Raw genomic sequence first — 27,906 nt, forward strand, 5'->3', positions numbered from 1 at the left:
GATCCACCTCTAAAGGTTCACACGTCGTTAGGAGACGTCTGCCCTGCTAATCCGTCACGTTAACGCGCGATGCCTCAGCTGAATACTTCTTCACAGAGTCCATTTCAATTAGGCTCCCGGACTCGTCCTCCAACCCCCGATTCAGGAGCTTTAATGGGATTAATTACACTCTGCTCCATGCCAGAGCTCCAGCAGCTTTTTCTCTTTTTTTTTTAACATTGACTGCTCCTCTGTGAAATGCAGACATCATGCTGTGTAATCAGCCAGTGTTGGAAATAAAAGAAATGTGGAGGATTAAACCTGCAGACAGAGTGAGAGCATGAAACACTCCCACAGCTCAAAACGCGCAGAAACACTCGGGGCCCGTTTACACGGAAACGACTTCATGTGGTTGTCCGTTTACACGACAACGGTGCTCGGAGTCGCTGAAAATGCAACTTTTTGAAAACGCTCCAGCTACGTGCAGACGGTGGAAATAGATGGACAATCAGAACAACGCTTTCCTCCAGTAAAAACAAACCCGTGGTTGATCAATAGTAGATGTGCAGAGTGAAGAGACTGTGTGCAACATGATGTTTCTTCTATTTCTTTTTCTGAGTTGTGCTCCAGTCTTGGAAGGAAGTTTGTTCAATATTGATCAAAACTATGAATTGGACCGTCGAGCTTCAGCAAACCTCTGGTCCTCCGTGAAAGAAAGCACAGCGTCTGTGGCGATCACTCACGTGTGTATTAGTTCTCCCCTGCTTGCTTTATGCACATGTTAGCACACACAGCTGAGTTATGTAAGCGTGCGGTTTCTTCCCGATGTGCCTCTGCTCTGCAGCTCGCTCGTGAGGCCGGTAAACCTGATTACCCGCCAGCGGCGATGCCGGCGGGACGGACCGATTCTTCCCGTATCCCTGATTTCTCATCAAAGAGCCGATGCTGATGTGTCCGGGACAGCTGAGGCCCTTTTGTTGAGGGCTAGCAGCAGACGCTAAGAGTCCGTTCATCATCCGTGTCTGGCGCTCGGCTGCAGGAACAGCTCATACATCACACCCACATGACAAAAGATTACATTTCTGTGTGCTGAAAAGAAAAATAGAACCGTGCAGACGGTGGTGAAGCGCAGAGAGCTGGACCGAGAATCCCGCAAAAAGATTCTGCTGTTCAGAAAATCTGAGAAAAAATATTTCTTCATACTTTTGCAAGCAACTAACACTAAAACTGTTTGCCAAGAAGAAATAACAAGGAAAGAAGTCCAAGGATCCTTAATAAAGTTGAGAAGACTGAAAGCTTCATATAAATTGTATCTTCACATTTTGTTTCTGAAGACGTTTGCTTGTTTTATCAATGGATTTGTGACATAAGAAAACACCTAAACACCTAATGCCATTAGTTTATCAAAATATGACTCACATCTGATGTTAATGAAGGTTTTGCAGATATTCTGACCCTCACGAATCCATATTCTGCTCCTCTTCCTCCAGTTCAGGCCTGCCGGCTGCTGATCTGAGTTCAGTTCCTCACAGTGTTGCTCCATATTGAGTGTAAACAGAATGAAATATTAATGAAATATCAAATAAGTACATAGAATCAAATATTAAGTAGGTTTATATGAATACGTGCATGTTGAGGCTCTTAAACAGTGAACTGATCGGTTTCACAGTGAAAAGAAGGTCCAGGAGACCTTCCTTGGTCAGATCAAACCTGGGATATTCTAGTTCGAAGCCATATTGCCAACCACTACTCCCCCATGCCAGTTTAATGTATTCCCATCTGTTTGTTTCATTACAGCTCATTGATCTGTTAAATAGTTTAACCATAGACATTATTATTGTTATTGCTTGCAGTCTCTGGATTTCCCCACTAACTCAATGTGGCCTCATAACTTGAAATTGTGAATAAAAACTTGATGTTGGAGTGAGCTTTACCAGCGGATAGCTACCTTATTTCAGCTTGAGTATGAGGAAGATAACTTAAAGACCTCTCTAAACCAACTGCACTGCAGCACTTCCAACCTCCCTGCGGATCAGGATCAGCCCTTTTCAGATCAAAAACACAAAGAAATCCGATGTGCAGCCGCTGTGTCTTGACTCTGCTTGACATTCCTCTCTTCAGGTACTGAGCTTAGCTTTTACTCCGTCTAAGCCTCTATTCTTGTACTGGAGCTGAAAAGTCAGCCCCTGATTCATCTGGCTTCACTTCCCTCTATTTTTAATTCATGTAGGATGCAGGCGTACTCGCTCTGTGCTCCTTCTGGATGCTCGTACTACAGCGAGACAGTGATAACACAGTGGGCTGGACCTCAGTTATCGGAGGTGTTGATCAAAGATGTTTCAGAGAAATTCAACCACTAGATATTTCTGGAGGCAGCATCACTTGGACAGATGACCAGTCCATCACACACACATGAATTCATACATACAAGATATTTACAGGCGACAATGGACCGCACCTGCTGTGCGCCGTCCTCGTGCTGCACTGCAGACACATGACTCAGTGGGATGTTGAAGCCCCGCTCTGGTTCTGCCTCATCAAGCGGCGGCTTGGCTCTATTTCACCCCATCAGACTTAATGTCGGGTCCTGTTCCCATAAATCTGCAGCAGCAGGAAGCCCCGGTTTTAATGGAGAGCAGGACAGGTGCAAGGCCACCACTGGCTTCATCTTTCCTGCATGTGAGAGACCCAGAGCGAGGGAGGGTCCAGGAAATGGAGCAGACTTTTCTGACTGGTCTGTATAATCAATAAGTGGTAAAGATTTCCACTAAGTCAGCCTTGCTTTCTTAGTCCTATCAGTCAAACTGGTAAAACACGCAGTGCATTTTCCTCCCTGCTTGCAGAAATAAAACAGAGCGGTCACGTTCCGTCTGTGCCGCTTCTTGGCGACCCCAGGCCGGCGAGGGAAAGAGCGTTTTCATCTTGATACCACCGGTTCTTGAAGTGCAAATGACGTTAGAAGGAACGGGGAGCGAAGAAGTGATGAAAGAGGCAGTGGAAGAGCAGCAACACTCAGATACATGTTGAGTCGCGTCAGCTGCTGTTTTCACCTCGTCCGCTGTCCGACTGAGTCACTGCAAACCCGCTCGTCAAGCAGCATGATGCTCACATATTGAAAGGATGACAGGGCCTGAGATCAGTGACATGCATGAGTAACCCTGCCGCGATGGACGCCAGGGATGATTAACAAGGTCCAGAAACGGGATAAACAACGGCTGCTGGTTGAAGGTTCAGAGTGAAGAATGGAGGTCATCCCTCTGCAGGCTGATCCTGAAAAAACTCATCAAATCAATTCAAAACTCAATACTCTACATTAAAAAACACTTTTTTTTTTTAAGTAATTCAATTGAAATCGTCACTCTTATTCATCAGCTTTTCAGACCAACAATGACAGAGACCGAGCACTTTCAAAAAGTTCCATGTCGGTCAGAAGTAGTTTCCAAAAACGTGTTTTCTGCAGCTCAGAAAACACATACACTAAACGCACACTGGAATAAAAAAAAAAAAAAGGTTTGCATTGCCTCTTCAAATTGTTGCCTAAAACTGCAGTGAAATGCAGTGAAGAGGAATGGAACAAAAGTTTGGGATCTTAAAAGCAAGTATTCAATGACAAACTGTAGAGGGAAACAAAGGGAAATGAAACAATGGGAGAAGAAAAAAAAACATTGAAGACAGTTGTTAAATTCTTTTGTTGAGATGAATACTTGTGGAGTGTAAAACCCACTTTAACACTTTGAATTGAAGGCTGAAATTCAGGCGCAAAAACAAGAGAGAAGCTGTAACTTGTGAGCTGCAGGATTCTTTTCAAAGCTGCTAAAGAGACTCGTTGAATTGAACATGTTACAATAGTTCTTTCTTATGTGGTTGGCAGGATTCAAACCACTTTAACCTCTCGGTCAAAACAGCAACTTTGCACAGCATGTGATAATTCAGAGAGCCAATCAGCAGAAAAACAGCCTCCAGCAGTGATACACTGAAGGTTACAGATGGATCCATTATCAAGCAGACAGAAACATTCGTGGTTATGTTAGATATTCAGGTCACAACACGACTCTTCGACAGACATATTTGTTTATTTCAACCGCAGAATATAGAAGCTCAAATTAAAATTGAATAAAGCTCATCTGATCTGGGTGAGTTGAGTGAGGGATCGCCTTTTCTATCCTCAGAACAAAAGTTTTACTGATGATTTTTGTGTAAATCAGCTCGATAATTTGACAGTATTGTAATGTCTCTGAGGTTTGGGTTTGAGTTTAATTACAGATGTGTTCAAGTGTGTGGGAAATTCAGCTTTTTCTTTAATTTCAATTATTGTTTAAATGAATAGTGGGAAACAGCGGAGCCGAACTGTTCAACAAGTCGGTGTTTTGAGAGATGTAATGGATGAATAAAAGAGTCTGAATGTTTTAGTTATTTCCTCTGGTGGAAATGATAGTTTTGTGTTTCTGGAAATATTTCTTGTTCCACTTAAAAATTCATCTTAAAACTGTCTCACCTGTTTCCCAGAGAAGTGCTGGACTTGGTTTGAAGGGATCATTCACTTCTAGGAAAAAGCTTCTCTTACAAACTGTGGGAATCATGACGTGTTGAAACGCCATCTAGTGGTTTATTTATGTGTTTTTGATGGATATTATGGGAGACGTGTGAGGCATTGTAGTCCACATTTAGTGACTGTATGACGTGTTTATTGTTTTTATTACTAGATCTGTCAAGAGATTGGTTAAGTGTTGCCTCTCATTATGATTTAGCCACTGAAATTGTTTAGAAGAGGCAAAAAAAAAAAAAGATGATTAAAAGGATGGAAAAAATTTATGAAATGTCCCCTTCACAGTCTAACTGGATTATTCTATTTCTAAGCAAGCAGATGCTTTAGTTTTGAACTGCACTTGGTGAAAAGATATGGAATACATTTTTATTCTGGTTTTCTTTGCCTGACAGTGAGTTTCAGGTGACAGAATGAAGTTTTAACATACTGAAATTGTGTTGTGTTGCTAAACATTCTTTCACACAAACTGGCTGTCTGGTTTTATTTGATAACCTAAATACAATTGCGTGTTCAATATGAAGACATGTTGACCTGTTCTGAGTAACTTTTAATTTTCTCTAACCAGAAGCGCATCATGAAGACAGCTCTTCCTTCTAACAGGATTTCCTGTTCAGTCGACATGAAGTCTGGCAAAACATAGCAAAACATGAACATACCAGGGTCTTCCTTGTATCTTTGTCCCGGCTATCTGCTGGTCTATTGACAACTTCATCCCTGCCATCGATGCTTACCTTCCTCTTCCTGTCACCTTTGACCCAAAGACATAATAGACATGACTCATATTATCAGTGCGGCCGCCATCTTGGGTGGGTCTCCCATGCGCCAAGGTGTGTGATCAACTCCAATAATCCTAACTCCCTGACTTTTTAGCTGCCAAAATGTAATGCTGAAATACTTGGTCTTTGTTAAAGAGCACAATGTATGGCATATCAATAAACGTATAAATGGATTACTTTATATTTTGAAAAAGGAAATTGTTTGTTCCGTTGAATTTAGATCTCACTCACTCACTCACTCACACGCACACACACACACACTGACATGGTTGCTCCAGTCGGCACGTTGTTTTTACGGTGTCCGTGAATGCACCACACGGCGGTGATGTAATCGGTTCCATGGTGTAATGGTTAGCACTCTGGACTCTGAATCCAGCGATCCGAGTTCAAATCTCGGTGGGACCTGACTTTTGTTTCAGCACAAAAAAACCACTTCATGAGCATGCATTTCCAACACTCACCGTAAAAAAACAATCAAAATACCCAGTAAAAAAAATTTGCTGAAGCGTCAGAGCTATCAAATTCAGAATAACTACACGATATGTTTTATGAAACTGCCAGAGGAGAATAAACAAAAAGACTTAGCAGAGGATGGTTTCGATCCATCGACCTCTGGGTTATGGGCCCAGCACGCTTCCGCTGCGCCACTCTGCTTTGAATGCTTCATCATTAATGTATCTGAATCCAAACACATCAAGTGCTGCACTGTTTCCAACGTTAGTATTATTATTTCCTAGATGTCCGTGAATGCACCATTTGGTGATTATGTCATAGGTTCCATGGTGTAATGGTTAGCACTCTGGACTCTGAATCCAGCGATCCGAGTTCAAATCTCGGTGGGACCTGAATGTCTTTTGAAGCATATATCTGGTGTCAACTAAGATGCCCTAAAAAGTGATTCCATAAAGGGAGTCGTTGTTTCTTGTCTCACAGTGACATATTTAACTAGATGAACTGGTGAATTCAGATGTCAGTGAGAATCCTACAACATGGAAACAAAACTTCCCATTAATATTTCGATTTCAAATCCACAGTTACTTCTCTTGGATTATTTAAGTCTTGTTTCACTCCCGCTGCGAATATTATGACATCACATCACATACAAGTATATTTGGAAAAACAAACTAGACAATTTCATTTGCGAAAATAAAAAAAATTCCCAGATGTGCGTGAACGCACCATGTGGTCATCGTTTCGTTGGTTCCATGGTGTAATGGTTAGCACTCTGGACTCTGAATCCAGCGATCCGAGTTCAAATCTCGGTGGAACCTAAGTTTTCAGACATATCATAGGCATGTCGCTATGCTACACTAACATACAAGCGGCATTTTACGCAGATACAGAAGATGTTTCCCTCAACGACTGAAAATTGTGATTACACTAATGAAACATTGGTGAAAGTAGTCTTCAACGTTTAAGTTGTCAAAGTGTTATACATGTGCATACACCATAGATTGTAAATAAATGGATAGGCCTTTCATGACGTCACCCATAGCGTTCCCAACCGCCGTTCTGAAGACTTCAGCGAGTCCAGCAGGATGTCTACACATTGAATATTTGAAACCGGATGTAAATGTGATTGGTCCAGCCCGTCACGTGACCGCATCACGTGGACAGAGGAGGAGCTGTGATAGGGCGATTTATGCAAAACTTTAACTCGTAATATAAAATCAACAGATGATTTATGTGAAAATCAGAGTCGGGTGAAGCCAGCACTGTTATAGAAACTATTGAAATATCAGATATCAAAATATGTTCTGAAACCGGCTGCTTTATATGTTTATTTGCACTCTAAAAATCGGCATTTTTGAATGGGTTCCAATGAGACCAGGGCTTTTTTTGAAACCAGCATCACCGCCCCCTGCTGGAATTTCTCCAGAATTACAGCTTTTTTGCACTTCCACATTGTATCTTCATGTTTTATGAGCAGAGGTTGGCCCTTGGCATACACACACACATTTTGTGTTTTTTTAACTGAGGATAGAACAGTGCAATTCGAAAGATAGTTTGACCATAAATATGCGAATTTCAGTGTCAGGTAACATTGACATATTCCTTTAGACCATTTTTTCGAAAAGTATTATTGTTTACTGGATGTCCCTGAATGCACCATCTGGTAACATGTCATGGGTTCCATGGTGTAATGGTTAGCACTCTGGACTCTGAATCCAGCGATCCGAAGTTCAAATCTCGGTGGGACCTGAGTTTTCGCATGAAAAAATACTGTGTCACTCCTGTAGGAGAGGGACCTCCGTCATTCACTGCAAAATACAGGAACAATAAAAATCTGCTACTGAGAAGCAGCTGTCAGTCTTGAAACATGTTCTTGCTTAACAGCAATCTATTTATTAATATTAAAACTAATTGAGATGTTGATTCACGTTTTATAATTACTTCAAATGAAGGTTAAATATTTACCTCAAAAGTGCAAATTCGTTACTATAACAAAATAACATGATCAATATTAAAATCTGTTAATATGAAAAGGTGACCCAAACTTTTCCCTGAATATTCACAGGCCCACTTGTATGTAAATACATGTTTGTGCATACAGATGTAGTAGTGTATTGCCTAAACACTTACGCACACCCCACCGGAAATGAGTCTACAGAAATTGTGTTCATGCATTTTCTCAAACATTATACACATATCGACACACAAACAATAGATCACATATATAGAGAGAGACTTTGTTGATACTATGAAGATATTTGTGTACATTTCATTTTCTCTCACACACTCTGAGGCTTCTTGATGTATGTGTGTGTTTTGAGTGTGTGTATTTTCTATTCCTAAAGACAAAACACAGGGGGCTGCATGTGATCCAAATTCTAGTTTTATCAAGTGTGAGGGGCTTCGGCGGGACCACCTCAGTCACAATCAACACGACGCTACACGATCAGTCAGTAAAAAATCAGCTTGAAAATCATCTCCTTTAGGTATGTACACATTGAAAAAATAACTTTATTTCTAGGAATCAGGAGGCGGAGGGGGAGGAGGCCTTGTTAAGATGTGCCGTGGAGTCAGCTCCCTCTTTTCGGATTGATTAAAAAAAACAAAAAAAACTAAAACCAATCGAACCTTTGATTTCTTCCTCCCACATTACAAACTGTACATTCTTCTTCTTCCTGTATTAACATTCATTCCAGTGTGATGCAGAAACCCCGAAATTACAACCATAAAATCTGCGCGTGGGAATAATACTGAAGAAGTTTCAAAGGAAGTGTCCTTCATGGGCTGATGATCTGCAGATCCTCCACTGGGGGGTGGGTGGGGGTGCACTGAGCGGGGTGGGGGTGGAGGGCTGGGGGGCTGGAGGGCGTCACAGGTCTTTATAAGTTGCTGAACAGCTCGTTCCTCTTGCTCCAGTCCATCTTCGGGGCTTTCCTGGCCTCTCGCTTCTTCTGTGCTCGCTCCCTCGCCTCAGCCAGAGACACACCCAGACCCAGGCCATCGGGAAACTCGGGCTCCTTTTCAGTCTGTCAAAAACACACACACACACACACACACACACATAAGGATGGTGTCTCTTCAGGATGGCGGGGGCATGCAGCTGAGCGAGGCGCAGGAGTTACCTGTGGAGGCAGGGAGCTGTTGGAGGAGGCGCTAGAGGCAGAGGAGCTCAGTTTGGACTTCACCTTCGGTTCCTGAGACAGAGACAGACACACACACACACACACACACATCAGTATAGCTCCATCTGATTGGAAATGTTTTTCGCTTTAAAGATTCTCAAGAATTTTTGGTTTGTATTTTCAATCTAATGTCATAAACAGGTTATTTTACATCACTGAAGCAGGAATTGTAAAACTCTTAAAAAATGTAAAAATACAAAAAATAAAACAAGATTTTAATGGAAATAAAATGGATACAAACTCAACAACGCATTATGGCTGACTTATGTTATTTATATATTTTATTAGATTATCAAGGTTTAAAAAAAGAGGGTAGAAATATTTCTGGATTTCTTCCAGCAGGGGGCAGCATAGCTCAGGACTGGATGTGGTTTTGGACCTCTGTCTCCTCCACCCCATCTTCACTACTGACAGCTGCACATCCGCCAGATCCTGTGTTCAAATCCGTCGGTTCAGAAACACCCTCTGACAGAGCAGCTGAATAAACTGATTTTCATATTTTGCGTTTCAAAAACAGTCGGGGCGGACGGTTCTCTCCAGAAGGTCCAGATATTATAAATGTACATTTTCAGGTCCAAGTCCATAAAAACCTACAAAAAATATCACTGTTTGTATGTTTTCACTGCATCACATCTGTTTCTGTCACAGTGAAAGTGTCTCTGGACTCATCATCGTTTTGTTTTAATTTTAATATTCATGTTTTATTCACACTTCACTTTGTGGATTGCTATTAGAGAGGTTATTTTTTCCTCTCCAGCCCCTGAATTCTAGCTGAGCGCTGAGTTATGTAATAACGGTAATGGAGTGAATGAGCGATTGTTGTGGACAATCTGCCTGCATGTGTGTGAACGCTGCTCGTTAGCCGCCTCATTAGCATAATCCTGGAGTTTAAAGCCAGCGCAATCCCATGATCCTCTAGGGCGGAGGGGTGTTCCCATGGTGATGGGTCAGCCACAATGTCACCCGTGGGGCAGGAGGATGAGCAGGAACAGGAAGAGGAGCGTGAGGAGGAGAAGCAGGAATAAACCAGAACAGTGGCAGCTGCTCCTCAACAGTCACCTCCTCTCCATCAGCTCCTCTTTATGAACACAGTGATGAATATTTAAACATTAAAGCTGAATTGTGAGGTTGTGTGGTTACTGTACCTAAAAAAAAGACAAATTGATGTTTTGTGGTTAGTTTGAAATTTAGGTTAGTTAGGTTAGTTTAAGTCTGGACTGATTCAGTGCACCATCTTGTGGCACAAGGTGGTATTACATGACTGACTTCCATGGAGAAAATCTTCGTTCCTAAACATCATGCCAGGCTTAACCCTTTGCACCGACATGAGGTGTGTTCACCTTCACGGGCTTGGGGATTTGGGGGTTTTCTGGTGCTTGAGTCTGTACGGCCCAGTCCTGTTAATCTGTCTGGGATTCCTCTCGGCCAGGAAAGCAGATTCACATTTGGCATTCAGAAACCGGAAGGCCTTTCAGTCTACCCTGGCGTATCGGCGGCCATGGCTGGGGTGAATTACACACCCACTGAAACCACGCAGCTCGACCTTCATGATGGCTACGAGAGAGCACAGGACCGGGAAACGATGTGCGAGTGTGAACGTGGTTAGTGGTTCTCACCTCGTCCTCCGACGCTCTCGCTGACACGGGTTCAGGCAGGGGTCCTGCAAGGGGGGCAAAGCAGACAACGGGCTCAACACTTCATCACAAGTCTTTCATCCAAATGTAGTTCGCAGTGTTGTGTGTGTGTGTGTGTGTGTGTGTGGGTGTGTGTCGTACCGCTGACGTGCTCCTCGCCAGGCTGGATGTTGCATCTCTTGAAGAACTCCTCGGTCTCGGGGTCGACCACCAGCAGCCTGGTCTCGTCTCCGCCGGCTTTGATGGCCGCCACCACCTCCGAGTGCTGCATGCCGACCACAGACACGCCGTTCACCTGAAGACACACGCAGACGTCAGCTGTCGAGCTCTTTCAGTATGAAAAGGTTCAGGTTCTGAGCGGTAAACATGTTGAATGGTGGCTGTATCATTTTGTGAGAGAAATAATGGTGGCATTAGTGACGGCACGATCGTTATTTTCTTCATTTTTTATATTATTTACATATTTTATTCTTTTTAATGTCTTAACATTATTGTCATCTTTTATATTATTTTGATATTTTAGTTATGACTTTTTAAAAAATCATTATCAATTATTTTCATATTACAAAACCTAAATATGCAATAATTTGAAGGTTTGAAATGGGAAAATGTTTATTTATTATATTATAATTTAATACATATAATTTGATTAATTTTAAATTATTTCCATTATTATGTCTTTTATATCATTTTAATTTTATTCCAGTCCAATTTAAATTCCTTATTATTTACATGAAATCACATTGTATTGATTTTTTAAATAAATTAAATAAATAACTGTCTTTAAATTACTCATCCCTTTTGCAATTTTTTTCCCCAATAATTAAATTTTTTTATTTAAACATCTCTAAATTAGCTGAATGTTTTTTCTTATGATTGCTTTTATTGATCAGGTGTTATATATTCCCGAACGATTTGCTCTCTGCCTCCGCTGAGAGCAGAGATAATCGGAGTCCATCAGTGCCGGGCGGTGCTGTTTGTTCAGGATCTCACGGGGCTGAGGGTGACGGAGCAGAGGGAGATAACGGTTTGAGGAATTCCTGTGGGAGGAGGTTCAGGAATCTGAGCGGTACCAGACGGCTCCCTGCTCCTCCTCCTCCTCCTCCTGTAATTCAGCCCACAGACGCTCTAAGTGGATTAAAACTGACCTGAAGGCTTCAGCACGGCCATCGGGCCGGAGAGGGGAGGAGCGTGCACGTGCAGTGTGAAGGTGAAACGTGCGCGAGCGCTACGCACCCTTTGCATCCTGCTGCGACCCGGGAGCTCAGTTTGCCCACTCGTGTAAGAGGATTAGAGCTGATACACCAACGCAACAACACAGAGAGAGTGTGTGTGTGAGAGTGTGTGTGTGTGTGTGTGTACCTGGATGATCTTGTCCTGGGCTCGCAGCCCGGCTCTCTGTGCGGGGGAGTCGTCGTCCACGGCTCGGATGAACTGGCCCGGTCGGGTCTTCTCACTGTGCAGGTTGAAGCCGTAACCTGTGGAGCCTTTCTTCAGGTGGCAGAGGCGAGGCCGTGGACCGTCGTCCTGCGCTCACACACACAAACACACACACACAAACACACACACACACGTACACAATCAGCATGTCTTCGAAACAATACACAAAATGAATCGTACTCCACTACAGCAGCAGCAGCTGTAGCTTTAAGTAACAATAGCAGGAACAGTATCAACAGAAGAATTAGAAGCTAAAAAAAAGAGCAATAAAGAAGCAACAGGCTAGTACTACTAACAACAGTAACGTCAGAGTAGCAGTAGTGTAAGCATTAGTAGTAGATGTACCAGCAGTAGCGTTACTATGCAACGTAAGCATAGCAGTAATAGCAGGTTGGTTAGCATTAACAGTAGAAAACACTGATAGGAAACAGCAGCACTATTAAGAATCAAAGCATTCACAGTAACAGCAGAGCAGTGAATCAAGAGTAGCGGTAGTGTTAGCACTCGCAGCTGGAGTAGCAGCCTTATCCATCTCTTTCAAAGAAGATTTACCTAAAGCTAAGCTGTGGATCCAGACTTGGTACTCCTAGCTAACAAGAGGCCGAAAGCGTCAATGACAACAAACATCCTGTAAAAAAAATCTGAATTAAATCCAGAGGATTGATGATCATCTACATCCACCACAGAGAGAAACTTCTTAACCCAACAAATCTGAACTCCTGAGAGAGTGCAGTTACACAAAAAAAAAACATCACAAATATGACCTGACTGAAACTTCAAGAGACTTCTAACATCAAGCAGATACTTTGTTACAAAGACGGGAACAAACGGGCCAGTCAAGTTATTGAAAGGAATGCAAAGTGCAACATGACGGGAAAACTAAAAGCCTGCATCAGTGAGAACGCCTTTTTCAGGCCGTTTCAACTCCACATAGCCACTTCAAAATGTCGCTTTTTAAACGTAAACATTTTCCGCTATGAAAACGCAAAGCCAATGTGTTTTCACTTGACACGTCACATGTAGCCGGAACGTTCGAATTCCAAGTGAGGAGGGTCTGAAGATGAGTAGAGCAGAAATGAACCTGAACACAGATCCTCTGCCCTGTCCGTGGTCCTAATGTTATGGCTCATCCACACATATTACATGTCACTAGATGTGATATCAGTTGATTTTTGAATTCATTACTATAACAATGAGATGATGGTTTTCAATTAAAAAAAAAAACATTTGGTACAAGACATCAATCTGATTTCAACTTTGTGCAGGAGACAACCAGCAGGATTAAAAAAAAAAAAAAAAAAAAAAATCTATCGAACGTACACTACATTATAGATTTAACCTTTATTTGTTTTAATCCCAGAACAACCTGGTGAAACGAGACGTTTAATCTATTGATTTTTATTCTTCTACAGGGCTTTCTCGCCTCAGTTCCACTTGTTCCTCTTTCTTTCCTGGACAATAAAACCGTGGTATTGATTAGAGCGGATGAACCACTATTAGAAATTATCTGCTCCAGTCAGATTACTGTGGGAAAACTGCAGGAATATCGAGGTTTCTTTGAACTCCAGCTGATTGTTTCCCTTTGCGGCCGTCCATTTCCAGCTGACTTCCACACCAGGATGTGCTGGATGGAGACTAAGCGCAGCTCCTGCTGCAGGTGATAATCCTGCTTCAGGCCTTAATCCAGGGCGCAGGTGAAGGTGAAGACTGATCATTTAACCCTGTAAGAAACTCACCACATCACTTCTGCTGTAGAAACATTATGTTTACGTGCCGTTTTCAAGTGACAACACCAAAACTTCAGTTCTGTTTTCGTACCTGGATTTGTATTGTAATATGAATTTATGCCACAAGGTGGTGCAGTGAGTCATTTACCCTCTTTTTACATAAACTGCAATCAGTGGAAACTCAGAAGTGCTTTAAACGCTTTTATTTAGAACTAAAAGTAAAAATCATGCAGATAAACACTTCTGCTGGTTAAAGTTAAATCAGGGGGCGTTTCGTAACAGTTTAATCTTTTATCCCTGTTACTTGGCACAGAGTGGCTTCATAATCCATGTGAGGGAACACGATCTTTAACCTCTATTACCCATGTTCAGACAGAATACCTGAGGATCTTGATAAAAGGAATTAAAAACAGCTCTCCACCCTTCAGTGGCTCCTCCAATATGATAAACCCGCTGCTATCTGTCCAACGTCCTCAGCTATCAGCGGCCACCTGTCAATGATTCAGTGTCCAGTGAGCGGTGCAGAATCAGCACCGAGTCAGACGGCAGGTGGATGATTCCTAGAACGCCCCGTGTGACGATGCTCATCTGTTTGTGACACAGCCCAGAGCTATTAATGAGGGTGAAAATGCTGATACATCAGCTGAGGGAGAAAGTACATCACATGGCAGTGGACTTGGGGACATCTGAGAAGAAAGTATGTGAATGAGGAAAGGGCTTCTCCCGTCGTCAGGACTTCACAGGCTGTTGATCTACTGGGGTTTCCCCACAACAACCTGTAGTTTACAGAGAGGGGTGTTAAAAAAGCACACACACACAATATCCAGGTGTTTGCTGGGACAAGATTGATGCTGGAGGTCACAGGAGACTGGGCAGAGACGATAGAAAGACAGTGTAAACTCGTTCCTCCCAGTTCAAACCAAGGTGTTACTCCGGTGTGTGTATATTCAATATGCTGCAGAAAAATAGAAAAACCTCTCTGGCAGCAATACACGCTTCCAAAATTTCACTACACTGATGAGGATTTTAGGACCTTTTTTCTCTCAAGCGCTCTGATCCATCTGTGTATTAGGCCATAGTATTATATCCACAACCAACTAAAATAAACACTTTAAAAATCTATAAACAAATTCAAATAGAAAGGAAACTCTTAGACTGAAGCTTGACAAATGTTTTCATGAGTCAATGTAGTCCAGCTGTGTTTACACGGTCAGTTTTTTCCCCCCAATCTAATTGAATTATTTCTGACGGAGTTCAGATTTTCCTGTTTTATGCCAGCACTAAAACCAGGAGCATCAGCCAGTATTTTGCGGTTCAATCCCATAATGCCCTGCTTGCGTTTCTCTAGAAACTGAATCAATTCGCCACCGCGATTTTTTTCCCCACCATTTTCAAAACAACAAGCATGATGGGACACGTGGTGAATTACACAACAGACCCACACACAAAGCAGCAGCAGTGGGAAATTACCCTAACATGCCGTGTTTCACGGACTCTACTCAGGTCATAAACCGGGTTACACCACCTCCTCACCACTGGATCTCCTCAATCTCATCTGATAGAAGGGTTTATTTGGTATGTAATCTGATCAGTCATGGTTTGGTCTGTCTAAAGGTTTGGGTTTGTTGAAGATGATGACTTTCATTTTTTTTTTTTTACCTCGAAAATAACTATCTGCCTACAGAATTGACCTTTGCCTTTTCCTGATTGGATGCAATAAAAACACAACGTAGCTCAGAATGTGCACATGCCAGATGACGCTCATCCTGCATGAAGATTGTGCAACACTGGTGTGCAAAGGTTTTCGCATGTGAATATTGATTTTAATTCCTTTCGTCAAGTATTACTACTTCTTTCTTTTGCACACTGGTAAATAACCACCGCTTTCTTAAGATGCTTTTCTAAAGATATAAGGAGCAAAACTAAGTGTGAGAGTGGAGATGAAATCCTACAGAGACAAATGGATGTGTGGAATGACCAGCAGGTTTCCCAATTTCTATACCGATTGTGCATTTATTTACTTCTACAGATTGTGTGTTTTTTTTGTCGCATGCGCTACAGTTTTGTTTGCTGCTGCCGGGTGTGAGGCAGTCACGTAAGGTGAGCGAGCAGCAGTTAATCCTTTTAATGCACTGCGGGGCAGCGGAGAACCGGCCAACACAGGACAAACTTCAGTTCCCCGTCGACTTCTCTTCATTCCAACGGTTCTCTCTGGATGGGGGTATTTCAGAGGTGGTGTCACTCTCGCCATCATTTTGTGGATGCTGATTAACACACACACACATTGGTGATCCTGTGTCTTTATTATTATTATTATTTATGTTTGCTTCACACTGGGCTCTGAGGTCTGGGCTTGGTGACAGCACCCAGCAGGGGGGGGTGGAGGAAGGATAATGAACAGCAGCAAGGGGAAGCTCTGGCAGAACACCCAGCTAAAAGTCTACTTCGGTTTAAATCTAGAGCTGCATGTGGGGCAGTTTTCAGCGCTCACCAGACTCCTTCAGCTTCTACAGCTTCCGTTGCACCACTTTCTTCAGGGTGTGTGAAGGCCTCGAGCTGTGAACAAACCCCGTTGTGTGTGCGCATGTGAGCCCTGCTTTCTGAACTTCAGGGTTTATTTGCATGCACAGGAAACCACAGCATCTGAACAGTCCTACACACACACACACACACACACACTCGCACACCGTGTGGTGACTGCAAGTGCTGCGCGACAATAAGAGCGGCGGGTAAAGTCCAGAGCAGAGTCTACTTAGCAGGCAATCTGTCGCCATGGAAACCAGAGCTGCGTTTCCTGCACTTACTCACAAATCAAGACGTTTTCTGAAAGAAAGTGTGGCTCCCATGCTTTATGGAGTTGGTTGGTTAGAATAATAAATATGTTGGTGTTTATTTTATCAGTGACTGAATAGTAGTGCGGCAATGTAGTGTTTGTTTTTGTGAACAACCAAGAAAGCACACAAAACCAAATACAAAAACACTGAGGCCTCTTGACATGTTTAACATCTTCATAGTTCAGGGTGTTTGAGGCTTTTCTAATGATACAAGTGCATAAATGAATGCGCTGGTTCCTGTGCAGTATGAAGACTCACTGAAGTGACAGTAAATACTCCTGGTCTTGAGCTAAGCCCTTTGTTTTGCTTTCTAACAGCTGAGTCAGGTGAACGGAGTTAGCCCCGGAGCTAGGATTGACTTCCGCCCGGAAGAAAGTCTCTCCGGTGCCCTCTTTAATACATTTGACCGGCTCAGGAAGGACTCATCTTCCTCTGCAGGTCAAAAGCCACACGAGCTTTGAGGTGTACTCCTTTCACTTGCCGACTCGGCAGTCGGGACGTGAAAAGCAGGACTCTGTTGAGCCTAACCCTAACCTAACTGCCAGTCAGGGTAAAAAGCTGTTCAGTGTTTACAGTCTGTCAAAAGAGGCTGTAGGTGGAGGCTTCTCCAGCACTTATTCAGCAATATATGAATTTGGTGGCTTTCTTATCCCCACCTCCTGTATGATCTTTGAAACCTGGATGACAAAAGGCTCAGGAGCTCTTTTAGTTCTTTGTGCTCAACGCAACTTCAACCACTCATAATTAGAACTGCAGAGCTAATAAATCACTTTGCTAGAATGCCCTTTCCTCTTGCTCATAACTGTAAAACAGCTGTCCGATCACCGTTACGTAACACCGTTGGTGTCTCTGTGACTTTAGTCACGTTATGTAGTCCTGTGACGTCTCCTCGATCAATTCGCATCCAAATATTGTGTAAATAATATCGATATATTACAAATTCATCGTTATTGTAATATGCATTTTACAAGCGATTGAATGAAGAACAGTAAATTGTATTTTCATGCAATGTGCATTCATGAAAATTGAAAATGATGGAATGTCAAAAATGGTGGGATAATGGCCGCAAATTGGGATTAATTTCCTAAATTAATGAATTCGCTCATTTACAAATTTAACGAAAATGAAAAATAAAACCACAGACCAAGAGAAAGAACACTATCACCCTCAAAGTACAAAGACATTAGCATCATCTAAGTAAGAGCCTGCATTTATGGCAAATCATATTATCGCAAAAGATTAATGTTATAATAACAAGCAGTAAGGAATAAGAACTTTGTAACTTTTATCGTCATGTTATCCGGTTCTGACTCATCCACAAAGCGCCGCGGTGCAGGATTAGCATTAGCACTGGAGCGACGGTGCACCAAGCAGCGGGCGGCCACTGTAAACACTCAGTAAGCCTGTCAGATACCAAAGGTTAATGGTTTTACAGCTCGCTGTGGTTAAACATCAGAGCCTGTGTTCAGACCCAGCTCTCCCATAACCGCGAGGAACAGCTCACTCCGAGGACCTTGAACTGAGGGAGTGCGTGATGCGAGGACTTTACGACGGCCCGAGATAAAAGCTCGGAGTGAAGTGTCTCGCTGCAATCTGCTGAACTGGTTTGGTCCTTGAAAAGCACAAAGTCTTTAAAAGAAAGCTCTTGAAATAAAGTCGAGTGGGGTCGGGAGGGTTCATAGAAAATTGTGCAACTCCGACTTTGAAAGTTTGGGCTGGTCATCAACGCTCGCAATGATCGCTCTGACGGGCAAAAGTGTTGACACAACCTGCAGTTTGTGGCAGTACGTTCGTTAAAGATGTGATAAATACAAGCACTGAATTCTATGATGTTAATGTCTTTGTATGTTTTCTCTTCTTGGACCAAGTTTGAACAATCCACATTTCATCACCGAGTCAGATTTATTTGTTAATTACTAATAAGATGTAGCGAAAAGCTTTTAATAACTGACAGATTAACACTACGACTGGAATTAAAGTTGACTTCATACAACAGTTACAAGAAAAGATAATTCAGTTCGGCTGTGCCAGCTCTATAATTATCTGTTGTTTTTTTAGATAAACTTTTTCAGCGCTGTTGCATAATGATACTAAATCACTCCTCATTATTTCCTCCTATTCAAAGAGAGGACTTCATACAGTGCATTGTGTGACTGTGTGTGTGTGTGTGTGTGTGTGTGTGTGTGTGTGTGTGTGTTCCAATCCATTACATGTACTTAGCTGCTAAAACAACAGCTGAAACTCTCCATAACTTGGTGCGTGATGTGCCAGCTTGTAACTTCGAGTTAATTACCCGTGAAGCTGTTCGCTCGCACACCGTGTGTGACAGCACGGTTATCATTAACCGGCTGAGAGAAGAGCAAATAATGGCGCTTCGACAATGTGGCAACCTGCTCCGGGGGCAGGAAGTGGTTTTCTCACCGTTTCCACTCAGACAGTGAACAGCTATTCTGCAGACAGGCAGACAGACGTGTGTGCTTAAATTCTGCCTCTGACAGAGTGAAACACCATGCCGTAGTTTGCAGAAACTGTAGCCATTTACAGGTTACAAGCCACCGAGTTTAAAGAGAGATGTGCTGCATTCAGTATGAATCTGGTGTCAGCGTTACAGTCGAAAGAATGCTTCATTTGGAAGACTGTAACACGCCCCACATTTAGCAGCAGCTAAGAAAAAAAAAATGAGATTGATGTAAAGATACATGTCTGGAAGAGGCGTGCTCAGCTATTTTACTATTTACAAGCCAGACAGGGTTTGTCTTTGCAATACTCATGATATTCTTCATTTCATGTCCAGATGTAACTGCATCATTGATGATCCTCAACCTTCTTTATTTTCCTCAACGCTGTAAGATTCTCTGCTATTCTCTAGTCCCTCACAAGCTTCTCACACACTCCGAGCTCCTTCTGCTGCTCTCTCTGTTTACTACTGCACACTTCACAATCTTATCTTATCTTTTTTTTTTTTCTTCTTTTTGGAGATATTTTTTCTTGCTCTGTCAGTCAAATACAGCAATAACAGGTTTTTATATGGTACAATAGCAGCGTTCTGCTGTCATATACAGTGACCTATAGTGGTCACAGACGTATTTTTGGCATATTTTGATAGAGAAGTCGCTTCTAAATAGAAGTGGCATTAGCAGATACAGGGAAAAAAAGCAACTTAGATTATGTAAAATATGGTAGATCCTGCTGCTGTTCCGAAAACTTGCAAACTAAGCAGGCGAAGCTAATCAAGTCTGGGTTTTTCACCGAAACTATGATAATATTATTTATTACAGTGACATCTAGATGGTGTGCACCACTATATTTTGACATACAGGTGACTTCTTAAGTCACATGAGCAGCTCAACAACAGCAACAAAAAAAGAAATGTAGAAAAATAAGATACCGGTAGTTACAATTTGGGGACACCAAATTCTTCACATGACCAAATACATTCACACGCAGAACATGAAAGCACAGTGCATGGAAAACTATGATTTACTGCCAGTCGGTAAGTCTTATATCATACTTGTATATTACAAATGTTGATATTACAATAATGATGAATGCAACACCACGCAGCCCTATTTCCATAAACACACAACTTCTGCTGTTTAATTGTAGCCCTTTAAACCTTTGACATAAAACAGGGCATAAAAAGGATTCTGAGTTTTATTAAATGAATATGGAGTTCTGCCACAGTACAGGAAAAGGCAGTGCTATTTTAAAGCATGATGTTGTAACTGTCAAATACTGCCTGTGCTTCCTCAATCTCTTTGGTCATGCTGAATCCTCAACTTAGCATCTGCTGAGTGATTGGAGCTGAAAGCCGCCGGCGCCCAGAGGAAGAGAATTCAATTTCCTAATTCTCTGCTTTAAATGTGATTATACTCACTTCCATGCCAAAGACCCCGATTGAACTTTGGAAGAAGGCTGAAGGAGCAAACAGCTCAGGCTGATTAGCCCCAAAAAGGCTAAAATATGAATGGAGGGCAACATTTTCTTTCAATTGTTTTGTAAATCCTGGAAGGGAAGCCTGCCTGCTCACAGGGATCCTTGATATCTGAGTGCATGTTTGTTTAGCCTGTGTCACTAAGAAAACAGCGAGGAGCTCAGTCAGATGACGCCAGCTGCCTTTTTATGGAGTTTGTTTTGGACAGCGGCCCGTATGAGGAATCATCTGATGGAAAGTTGTCCCCCCCTCAGGGCAAAGACTCTGGTCTCAAACATACACATCACATTCAGCGGTTAAAGTGTGTGTTTGTGTGTGTGTGTGTGTGAGACACAAAATGAGGGCCAGCCTTGGACTTCAGACTGTTGTGAACACTCGCTTTAGGAGAGGTTTGCATGAAAAAACACTGCATTGCTGCAACATTACAGCAGTGAAAGTAAAAATAGCTTCTTGAACTTAGCTTCTATGGACAACTCGCTACTTAAAAACTGTAGAAGTGCATAAATAACATCAAGTTCACGATCATTTCATTCGCAACTTGTAAATGGGACTTTTTAAACTAGTAATTTCCAGATTCCCAGCTACACTCCACATCATTAAACAGACAAAAGGTAAAATCGCTTATTTTAAATAGAAACTGAGCAAAATTGAAGCAAAAAGTTGAACAGTTCCATATATTGTGCATGTTATTGTGGTAACGATAATAGTGTGAAATATCGTGCAGCACTAACAAAAGTAAGGGCAAATTTATTCTAAGTAGTTAGGTATAGATTGTTAAAAAAATTAAAAAGTAAGACCACGATGAGGCATTTGACAGGATCAGGCAGTCAGCATTACCCATGCATGATCATGATAAAAGCATTACACAGAAGTGGAAGGCTTTCCCACCATTCAGATTGAGGTTCAGAGGGAGCAACAGCAACCATTCATTCAAGACAGAGTGAAATCAGTACTACAAAAACATCTTTATCGATGTGAAATCCCCGATTTTCTTTCATCCAGAAACAGATAGATGATGAGACGGTTCCCAGAAGAAACAACTTCAAACGAACAAGTTCGCTAACCTCTACTTTCATTGGGTAACAACAAACCTCTCACACAGTGTGGCAATAAAAACATGAGCATGTCCATTCCACCCAGCACACTCGGTAGATACACTGTCAGCTACAGCCGTTGGACTGCTTGTTAACAGAATCACGTCATCAGTCAATCGCATGGTAACAACTCAATGCATTTGTTCATTTAGACTTTGTAAAGACGAACTGTTGAAATCAAAATTCAGCATCACAAAGGCAAACAAACGGGACTAAAGTGAATTTTAAGATGGCACAGTTGTGTAGTTTACAAAGAATGGTCAGGAAAAAAAAATTCCCACTGTACGACAGCTTTGTTCAAATGAGTAGGTGAACAGCGAATGGCTCTGATTGGTGCCATAGTCAGACAGGGTTGGCTGACTCACACACACCCATGTTACAACATCTGTAGACCAGTGATGGGGAACTAGGGCCACTTTAAAATGTCATCGTCATTGCCTGTTAGCAATTCAGTCAAAAGAACCACTTTGTCTTTAGTTGTCTTTAATTGATATGGATGTTTTGGATTTTTTACTTTATGGTACTTTCACAGTATCATTGTTACAGAAGGGCTCAGATGTGGTTGAACTGACCTTCCTCCTCCATCAGTAAAAGCAAGACTTTATGAAATTAGATCATGGGCAGCAAAGAATGAAAAATATGGCCGGGTGTGGCGCATCAGCCACCAGCTGGCGAGATCTTATGCAAGTACATTTAGAACGTGCGAGTTACAAAAGATAACCTTTAATACTGCTTCTCATTTATTTCTGCTGAGTGTGACAGCAGTTACAGCATGGTAATTCACATTTATACTCCTGAACCAATAAAATGCCAAATGAATTGTTCATGTGAAAATTCCTCTACACGCGGTGATAAGAGACATTGTGAAACATCAGGGGGGGGGGGAGTTATTCACTAGGGCAGCTGGGATTGCCTGAAGGTCTACATTCTGAGGGTCTATGTTTATCTGGTTCTGTTTACAAGGAGCGCCAAACCCAGAACCAAAAAAGTACACAGAGCTTGGAGGTCATGGAGGTCAAATTGGTTCACTCACGCACGTTCTTTGGCCTAAAGATCTGCTTATCTTGTTTGGGGCATCAGGGAGTGACAGTACTTCTGCTGGGAGAGGTTGGGATGCTTTTTTTGAGGTTCACTCATCGATCCGACACTCAACTCTGACCTGTGCGTTCTAGAAGCTGAAACAGCGAAACGTTTTGGAGTGACAAGATCCCAGCAAGATATGGAAGACACTGTGGTCATCCCCTACAGCCAAAGAAGTCCCGTCATCCTACTGGAACCACATCTTCCCCGCTTCAAACAACTTCTTCCACACGTTTCTATGTGCAATAAAGTGTTGTGGGGATGGGAAGAAGTCAGGAAACTCCTGCAGATACACTGTGAGTTGTGAGTCCAGTGTTACTCCTGCGAGCAATTGAAATACAAACACTTAAACCAAGTATAGGAAAATGACTTGGTGTTTTGAGTGGATAGAGATCTGAGTTATCCAGGAGCTGAGATCTAGACGTTGCAGTTATGTGGTACGTGCTATTTGTTTGACATTTTCACATCTACAAATACAGAACAAATTGCAGTTTAATCCTCAGAGCGACCCCCTCTTACCCTCACATGTTCCCTCATCACTCCAGGACTATTGGCGGTGTGTGTGAAGTGAGAGTGTATGCATTTCAGGGTCAGCATGGCTTCCTTTAGAGAGGCGTGAGAGTCCTCTCTCCTTTCCTCTCTGGCCCAGAGGCCTTTCTCCACAGGCAAACAGTGTGGACAAAGCCTCTTTCTGCTGCCGGGGATCTCTATGGAGACCAATAGACAGCCCTCGGTGTGGTGGAGCTGTGAGTCCCCAGACGCCAGAACCACAACATGATATGCTATCTTGGTTTGGCTCAGCAGAGATAGCCTCCTCTGGGCAGGAAAAGGCAGGGATGTGCAGCAGGACTTTTTGGGGACAATGTTCGGTGACTGAGCCCTGGCCTTAAATACCAAGTCCAACCAATGAGGTGAAAGGGGCCATTGTTGAACCACAAGCCGGGCTGGTTTCACGCGTCATCAAGCGGTCCACCCACTCAAGCAAATCCCTCAGAGGCTGCTAATGCAGCCCAGAAACATGCCATCAGTCAGGCCCTGCCAAGCTTCCTATCAGACAGGAATGCAGCATCTCACACAGCGGAGGATTCCGCTGAACGGGACGTATCAATCAGAGTATCAGTGAGCTACTAATGAAGATACAAACCTAAACTTCCTTTTCTATCTGTCCATTACAGGTACAAATTCTAAGTCAGGATCACAGTAACTGGATTCACAAAAACAACTAAAACCCAAAATATTTATTTCTTTATAACGCCAGAGGCTGATAGTGCCTTTGGACTCAACTAGTTCAACTTTAGCCTTGACAAAGATTCACCATGTTGTGAAAAAAAAAATCCATGTGCATTCTTCTGATAACACAATCATCTGAGATCAATGAAACCTGTGCCACAAGAAGAATCCATAGCAAGGAAAGAATAGATAGTACTGTGAAGAATGTGCAAATGTAGATCATACAATCATTAACAAAAACTTCAATTCAGCAAAACTGTAGACTTGTTTTCACACGAGGGCCGTGAACTGAGCTAAGCGGAATATGTCAACATCACTGAGGAAGTCTCATTTCACTTTCAGAGGAAAGCAGGACATTTTATTTTAGGGTGTTGTGCAATGCCTGAGAAGGACCACAAAAAACATGCGTTAAACACGCATTTCAAAACAACACCTTGTAGTTTCAGGCAGATCATGCTGGATCTGTACTAGTTTTACTGTCGCTGATGTGAAGTAGTCTCAATTTGCTGCCCTTGCAGTCTTTTTCCACAGGTTTTCTCTCTGCTGTATTCTCAGGCAGACTGAAGCCATTCATTAAAAATATGTCATGCATGTATTTGGGTTTTCTGTCACCGATCAACCAACTAAAGATATCCTTTAGAATGACACTGGGTTTATTTCGAGGTTTAGTAGTCTACAATTTGCTGCAAAACTAAATCTTGCTTCTGCTCCAGTCCTTCAATATTTACCAAAAAGTTCTAGAACTGAGTGATCTGCTGCTGAAGGCAAGTTCTTATGCAGCCTTGAACTGTAAAGATTTTTAGTATGGATCAGTTTTTTCCTAACTTAACGCATGAAAAACATTCAATCAACATTGGTTCCTTTGTACTGAACTTCCTTTCAACCAATAGTGGAAGGGGTCAAGTCTAAAAATAACCAAGTAAACAAAACAAAGACCAGTTCTACACGGCTAAGTGCCTCCACAATGGGGCTGATCGCAGTGCTGTTACATAAGGCTTAAATAAGGGGCCCAGACTTTGCACCAGCTCCAACGTGGGCCAACTCAATCTACACAAAAACCCCAGAAAGCTGTTTCATAACTGAGAACAAAGGCTGGGTCTTTCCAACAGGCAATCCAAAAAAGAAACCTACATGTTTTACATGCTTTCAGTTTCAGCAGGGCTGAACTTTTCTCTCAGGTGAGACACTTCCGCCAACTTCTCTCCAAAACCAGGTCACGAAAACACTTAGATTCACCTAAATTTCAACAAGCCAATCGGTAATCTTCAGGATCAAATGAGACATGAGACATGAAAGATGATGCTGATCTGAGCTGACAGGCATCCGACGCGACAGACGTTCTGGTCGGACGAGCCAAACCTGACGGGGAATTTCTGACTGTAAAGCCTGGGGACTTGACAGAAACGCGTCACAAACACTCAGCTCAGGTCTGGCGCGTGTTGGCTTCCTGAAGCTCCTGCACAGACACTGGAAGGGACTTCTTACAGGGGAATCCTCCCACGGCAGGCAGATCAGTCTGACTCAAAAATAGATGAGTTCAGCGGTGAAGTGGTTTAATTCTGACTGGAAAGTTTTTCAAGAGACAGCCTTACATAATAAACAGCTGGCAGGTCAAATCATAAATGCTAGTGATCTAACTGAGATCAGTGGAGTGGTTCCTGCACCGGATTATGAAGGACAATGGAAAACTTTGAAACCCTAGTTCTTATTTTATTTCTTTTTTTTTCAGGAAAATCTTGCCGAGAGAGTCAATGCTTTGAGCTGCAGAGGAAGACGTGTAGGCTCAGTTTCTCAGGCCCAAAGAGCTACAAAGAATCAGAACTAATCTGTCAAAACCAGATGCAAACTGACATCAAAGCAATTAAAGAGTAGATTATGTCAACATTATAAAATCATCAGTGTGATGCAAGACGGGGTCAAGGAGCGTTTGAATGACTATAAAGTCAAAACTCCATCTCAAAGAAAGAAAAAAAATCCTACCACAAAAAGACTCAAAAATCACAGGGAAGTAAATGAAAGGTCTTAATAAAAGTTGTCTTAACGCAAACCCAAAAGAAAAATCAAAGATCCAGCATAATGGCAGTTTAATTACACAACCATTAAAACGTGATAAAAGCAGAGAGTTCAATAAGAGATAATCAATTCAGCCATTCCATTTTTTACAGGTGCCATAAAATCACAATTAGCATAACTCAATGTGATATGAAACTAATAGAAAGTTATGCTAAACAACTAAAAAGAGCTTTGTTATGGCCAGAAAATGCCAGAATTTAATCGCAGAAATAATAATAATAAAAAAGTAAACAAAACAAATAGGCAAAAGAAATCCCATAATCTCACCATGGAGGCACAAACTGAGGGAAAACTCGTACATAAGTCCAAAACCATCTACAAAGAAGTTAAACAACAAAAAACTGAATGGTGCAAACTGACCACAAACCAGTCTTATTATGACACCAAAAAGACGCTCAAACTGTTCTCAAGAACTCGCAGGAAGATAAAACGACCACAAACTAAAACACGCTGAAGTATCACGAAGAGAGCTGAGCAACAACAAAAAAACTACATGAATAAGGTTTAAACCACAACACAGAAGCACAAGATGGAGCAAACACTGCAAACAATTAACCCATGATCTGAAATAAGACTAAACAACATTCAATCCACACAAATATGTAGTTAACAAGTTATTTACTCCAACACAAGACTCAGAGATGGATTCACTGACTATACAGTAGCAAAATAACTCAACAAATCTCTTACAACAAGCAAGAACTTCAAGGAGTAGATCAACATAAATCTGAAAAAGATATGAAACACTCACAAACAAGCATAAGCAGACATACAACAGTGTGGAAATGACGACAAAAGTAAAAACTTTTGCAAATAATCAGATCTATAAAAATGCCAACAGTTTCATCCAAGCCCCCAAAACATGCTCAACTACCAGAGAATGACAAAGACATGTCAAGATGACTAAAAAGTGGCACATAATCAATCTTTATGGTCATGTCCAGTCAATTTCCCTGGAATAATGAAACCATCTTTGAAGCTGATGTACTCTGTAAGTCTGTCAATATGAAAAAGGGTTTTTAAAAGTGTCATAAATATAGAGGGAGGACCATCTATATGTCCCTGTTGGGACACATGATGCTTCACAAAGTGGCCCTTTAGACGTGACAATTACATTTTTGTGGCTTTTATCATGATCTCTTACAACTGTCATGAAATACTGCTGCACCCTTCACATGAAGTCCCGACTAGGTGTAGTCCCTGACCCGGGCTCGAACCCTGACCCTCGCCCAGCCACCGGGCCTCACCGTACCTTGGTGCTGGAGCTCACACTGAGCCTGGCGGACCTCTCCGAGGACGTGTCCCCGTTCTCCTGCCGGGCCTCGCTGCCGTTGCTCTGCGTGTCGCCGCGGTCGGAGTCGGCGTTGCTCTGCGTGTCGCCGCGGTCGGAGTCGCCGTTGCTCCGCGTGTCGCCGCGGTCGGAGTCGCTGTCGGCCCCGGGAACCGGGATCCCGTCCTCGACGAACTCCTCCCGGCACTGCAGGTTGTGCCTCTTCAGCAGCTCCCCGGTCTCCTCGTCCACCACGATCAGCGCCAGAGCCCCGGTGGTGGCCCGTATCCTCGAGACCACCTGCTGGTGGCTCTCGCCCTCCACGTTGTCCCCGTTCACGAACATGAGCCGGTCCCCGGCGAGCAGCCCGGCCTTGGAGGCGGGGGTGTCGTCCTCCACGAGCCGGATGAATTGCCCGTTCTTCCCCTTCTCCCCGTGCAGGTGGAAGCCGTACCCGCTGGGTCCCTTCTCCATCACGCACAGCCTGGGTCGTAGGTTCGGCATGTTGGCGCTTGTTTTCCCGACAGGAACTTTTTCAAAACCGTTTTTCCGAGCCGTCACGCGATGACCATACAGGCTGTCTGACACCTGGGGCGGACACAGACTTCTCCAAGCTCCGCTTCCGCCGCTCTGACACCGAACAACTACTTTCCG

General features: G+C 42.7%; 1 protein-coding gene and 5 non-coding genes across 7 annotated transcripts; 4 read left to right on the forward strand and 2 right to left on the reverse strand.

Annotated features, from left to right (window-relative positions):
* The first annotated feature begins 5,634 nt into the window (after positions 1 to 5,634).
* On the forward strand, positions 5,635 to 5,706 carry trnaq-cug (transfer RNA glutamine (anticodon CUG)). Its single transcript has one exon. It is a non-coding gene; the product is annotated as a tRNA-Gln (tRNA).
* A 177-nt stretch (positions 5,707 to 5,883) lies between these two features.
* On the reverse strand, positions 5,884 to 5,955 carry trnam-cau (transfer RNA methionine (anticodon CAU)). The gene has a single exon. It is a non-coding gene; the product is annotated as a tRNA-Met (tRNA).
* Positions 5,956 to 6,074: 119 nt separating this feature from the next.
* On the forward strand, positions 6,075 to 6,146 carry trnaq-cug (transfer RNA glutamine (anticodon CUG)). Its single transcript has one exon. It is a non-coding gene; the product is annotated as a tRNA-Gln (tRNA).
* A 354-nt stretch (positions 6,147 to 6,500) lies between these two features.
* trnaq-cug (transfer RNA glutamine (anticodon CUG)) lies at positions 6,501 to 6,572 on the forward strand. The gene has a single exon. It is a non-coding gene; the product is annotated as a tRNA-Gln (tRNA).
* An 858-nt stretch (positions 6,573 to 7,430) lies between these two features.
* trnaq-cug (transfer RNA glutamine (anticodon CUG)) lies at positions 7,431 to 7,503 on the forward strand. The gene has a single exon. It is a non-coding gene; the product is annotated as a tRNA-Gln (tRNA).
* A 616-nt stretch (positions 7,504 to 8,119) lies between these two features.
* Positions 8,120 to 27,905, reverse strand: nherf1a (NHERF family PDZ scaffold protein 1a). Of its 2 annotated transcripts, XM_030098416.1 has the most exons (7): positions 27,235 to 27,905; positions 11,933 to 12,097; positions 10,712 to 10,865; positions 10,553 to 10,596; positions 8,877 to 8,948; positions 8,623 to 8,780; positions 8,120 to 8,578 (listed from the first exon to the last, which is right to left on the reverse strand). In XM_030098416.1, exons 1-6 carry the CDS (start codon positions 27,754 to 27,756, stop codon positions 8,634 to 8,636), a joined length of 1,104 nt encoding a protein of 367 aa, XP_029954276.1. In that variant the 5' UTR covers positions 27,757 to 27,905; the 3' UTR covers positions 8,120 to 8,578; positions 8,623 to 8,633. The 2 variants fall into 2 exon arrangements, with proteins under 2 accessions (XP_029954276.1, XP_029954275.1); XM_030098415.1 differs by having other exon boundaries at positions 8,120 to 8,780.
* Between the last annotated feature and the right edge of the window lies 1 nt (position 27,906).

This window comes from Salarias fasciatus, chromosome 8 (assembly GCF_902148845.1).
Source record: "Salarias fasciatus chromosome 8, fSalaFa1.1, whole genome shotgun sequence".
Classification (NCBI taxonomy): Eukaryota; Metazoa; Chordata; class Actinopteri; order Blenniiformes; family Blenniidae; genus Salarias; species Salarias fasciatus.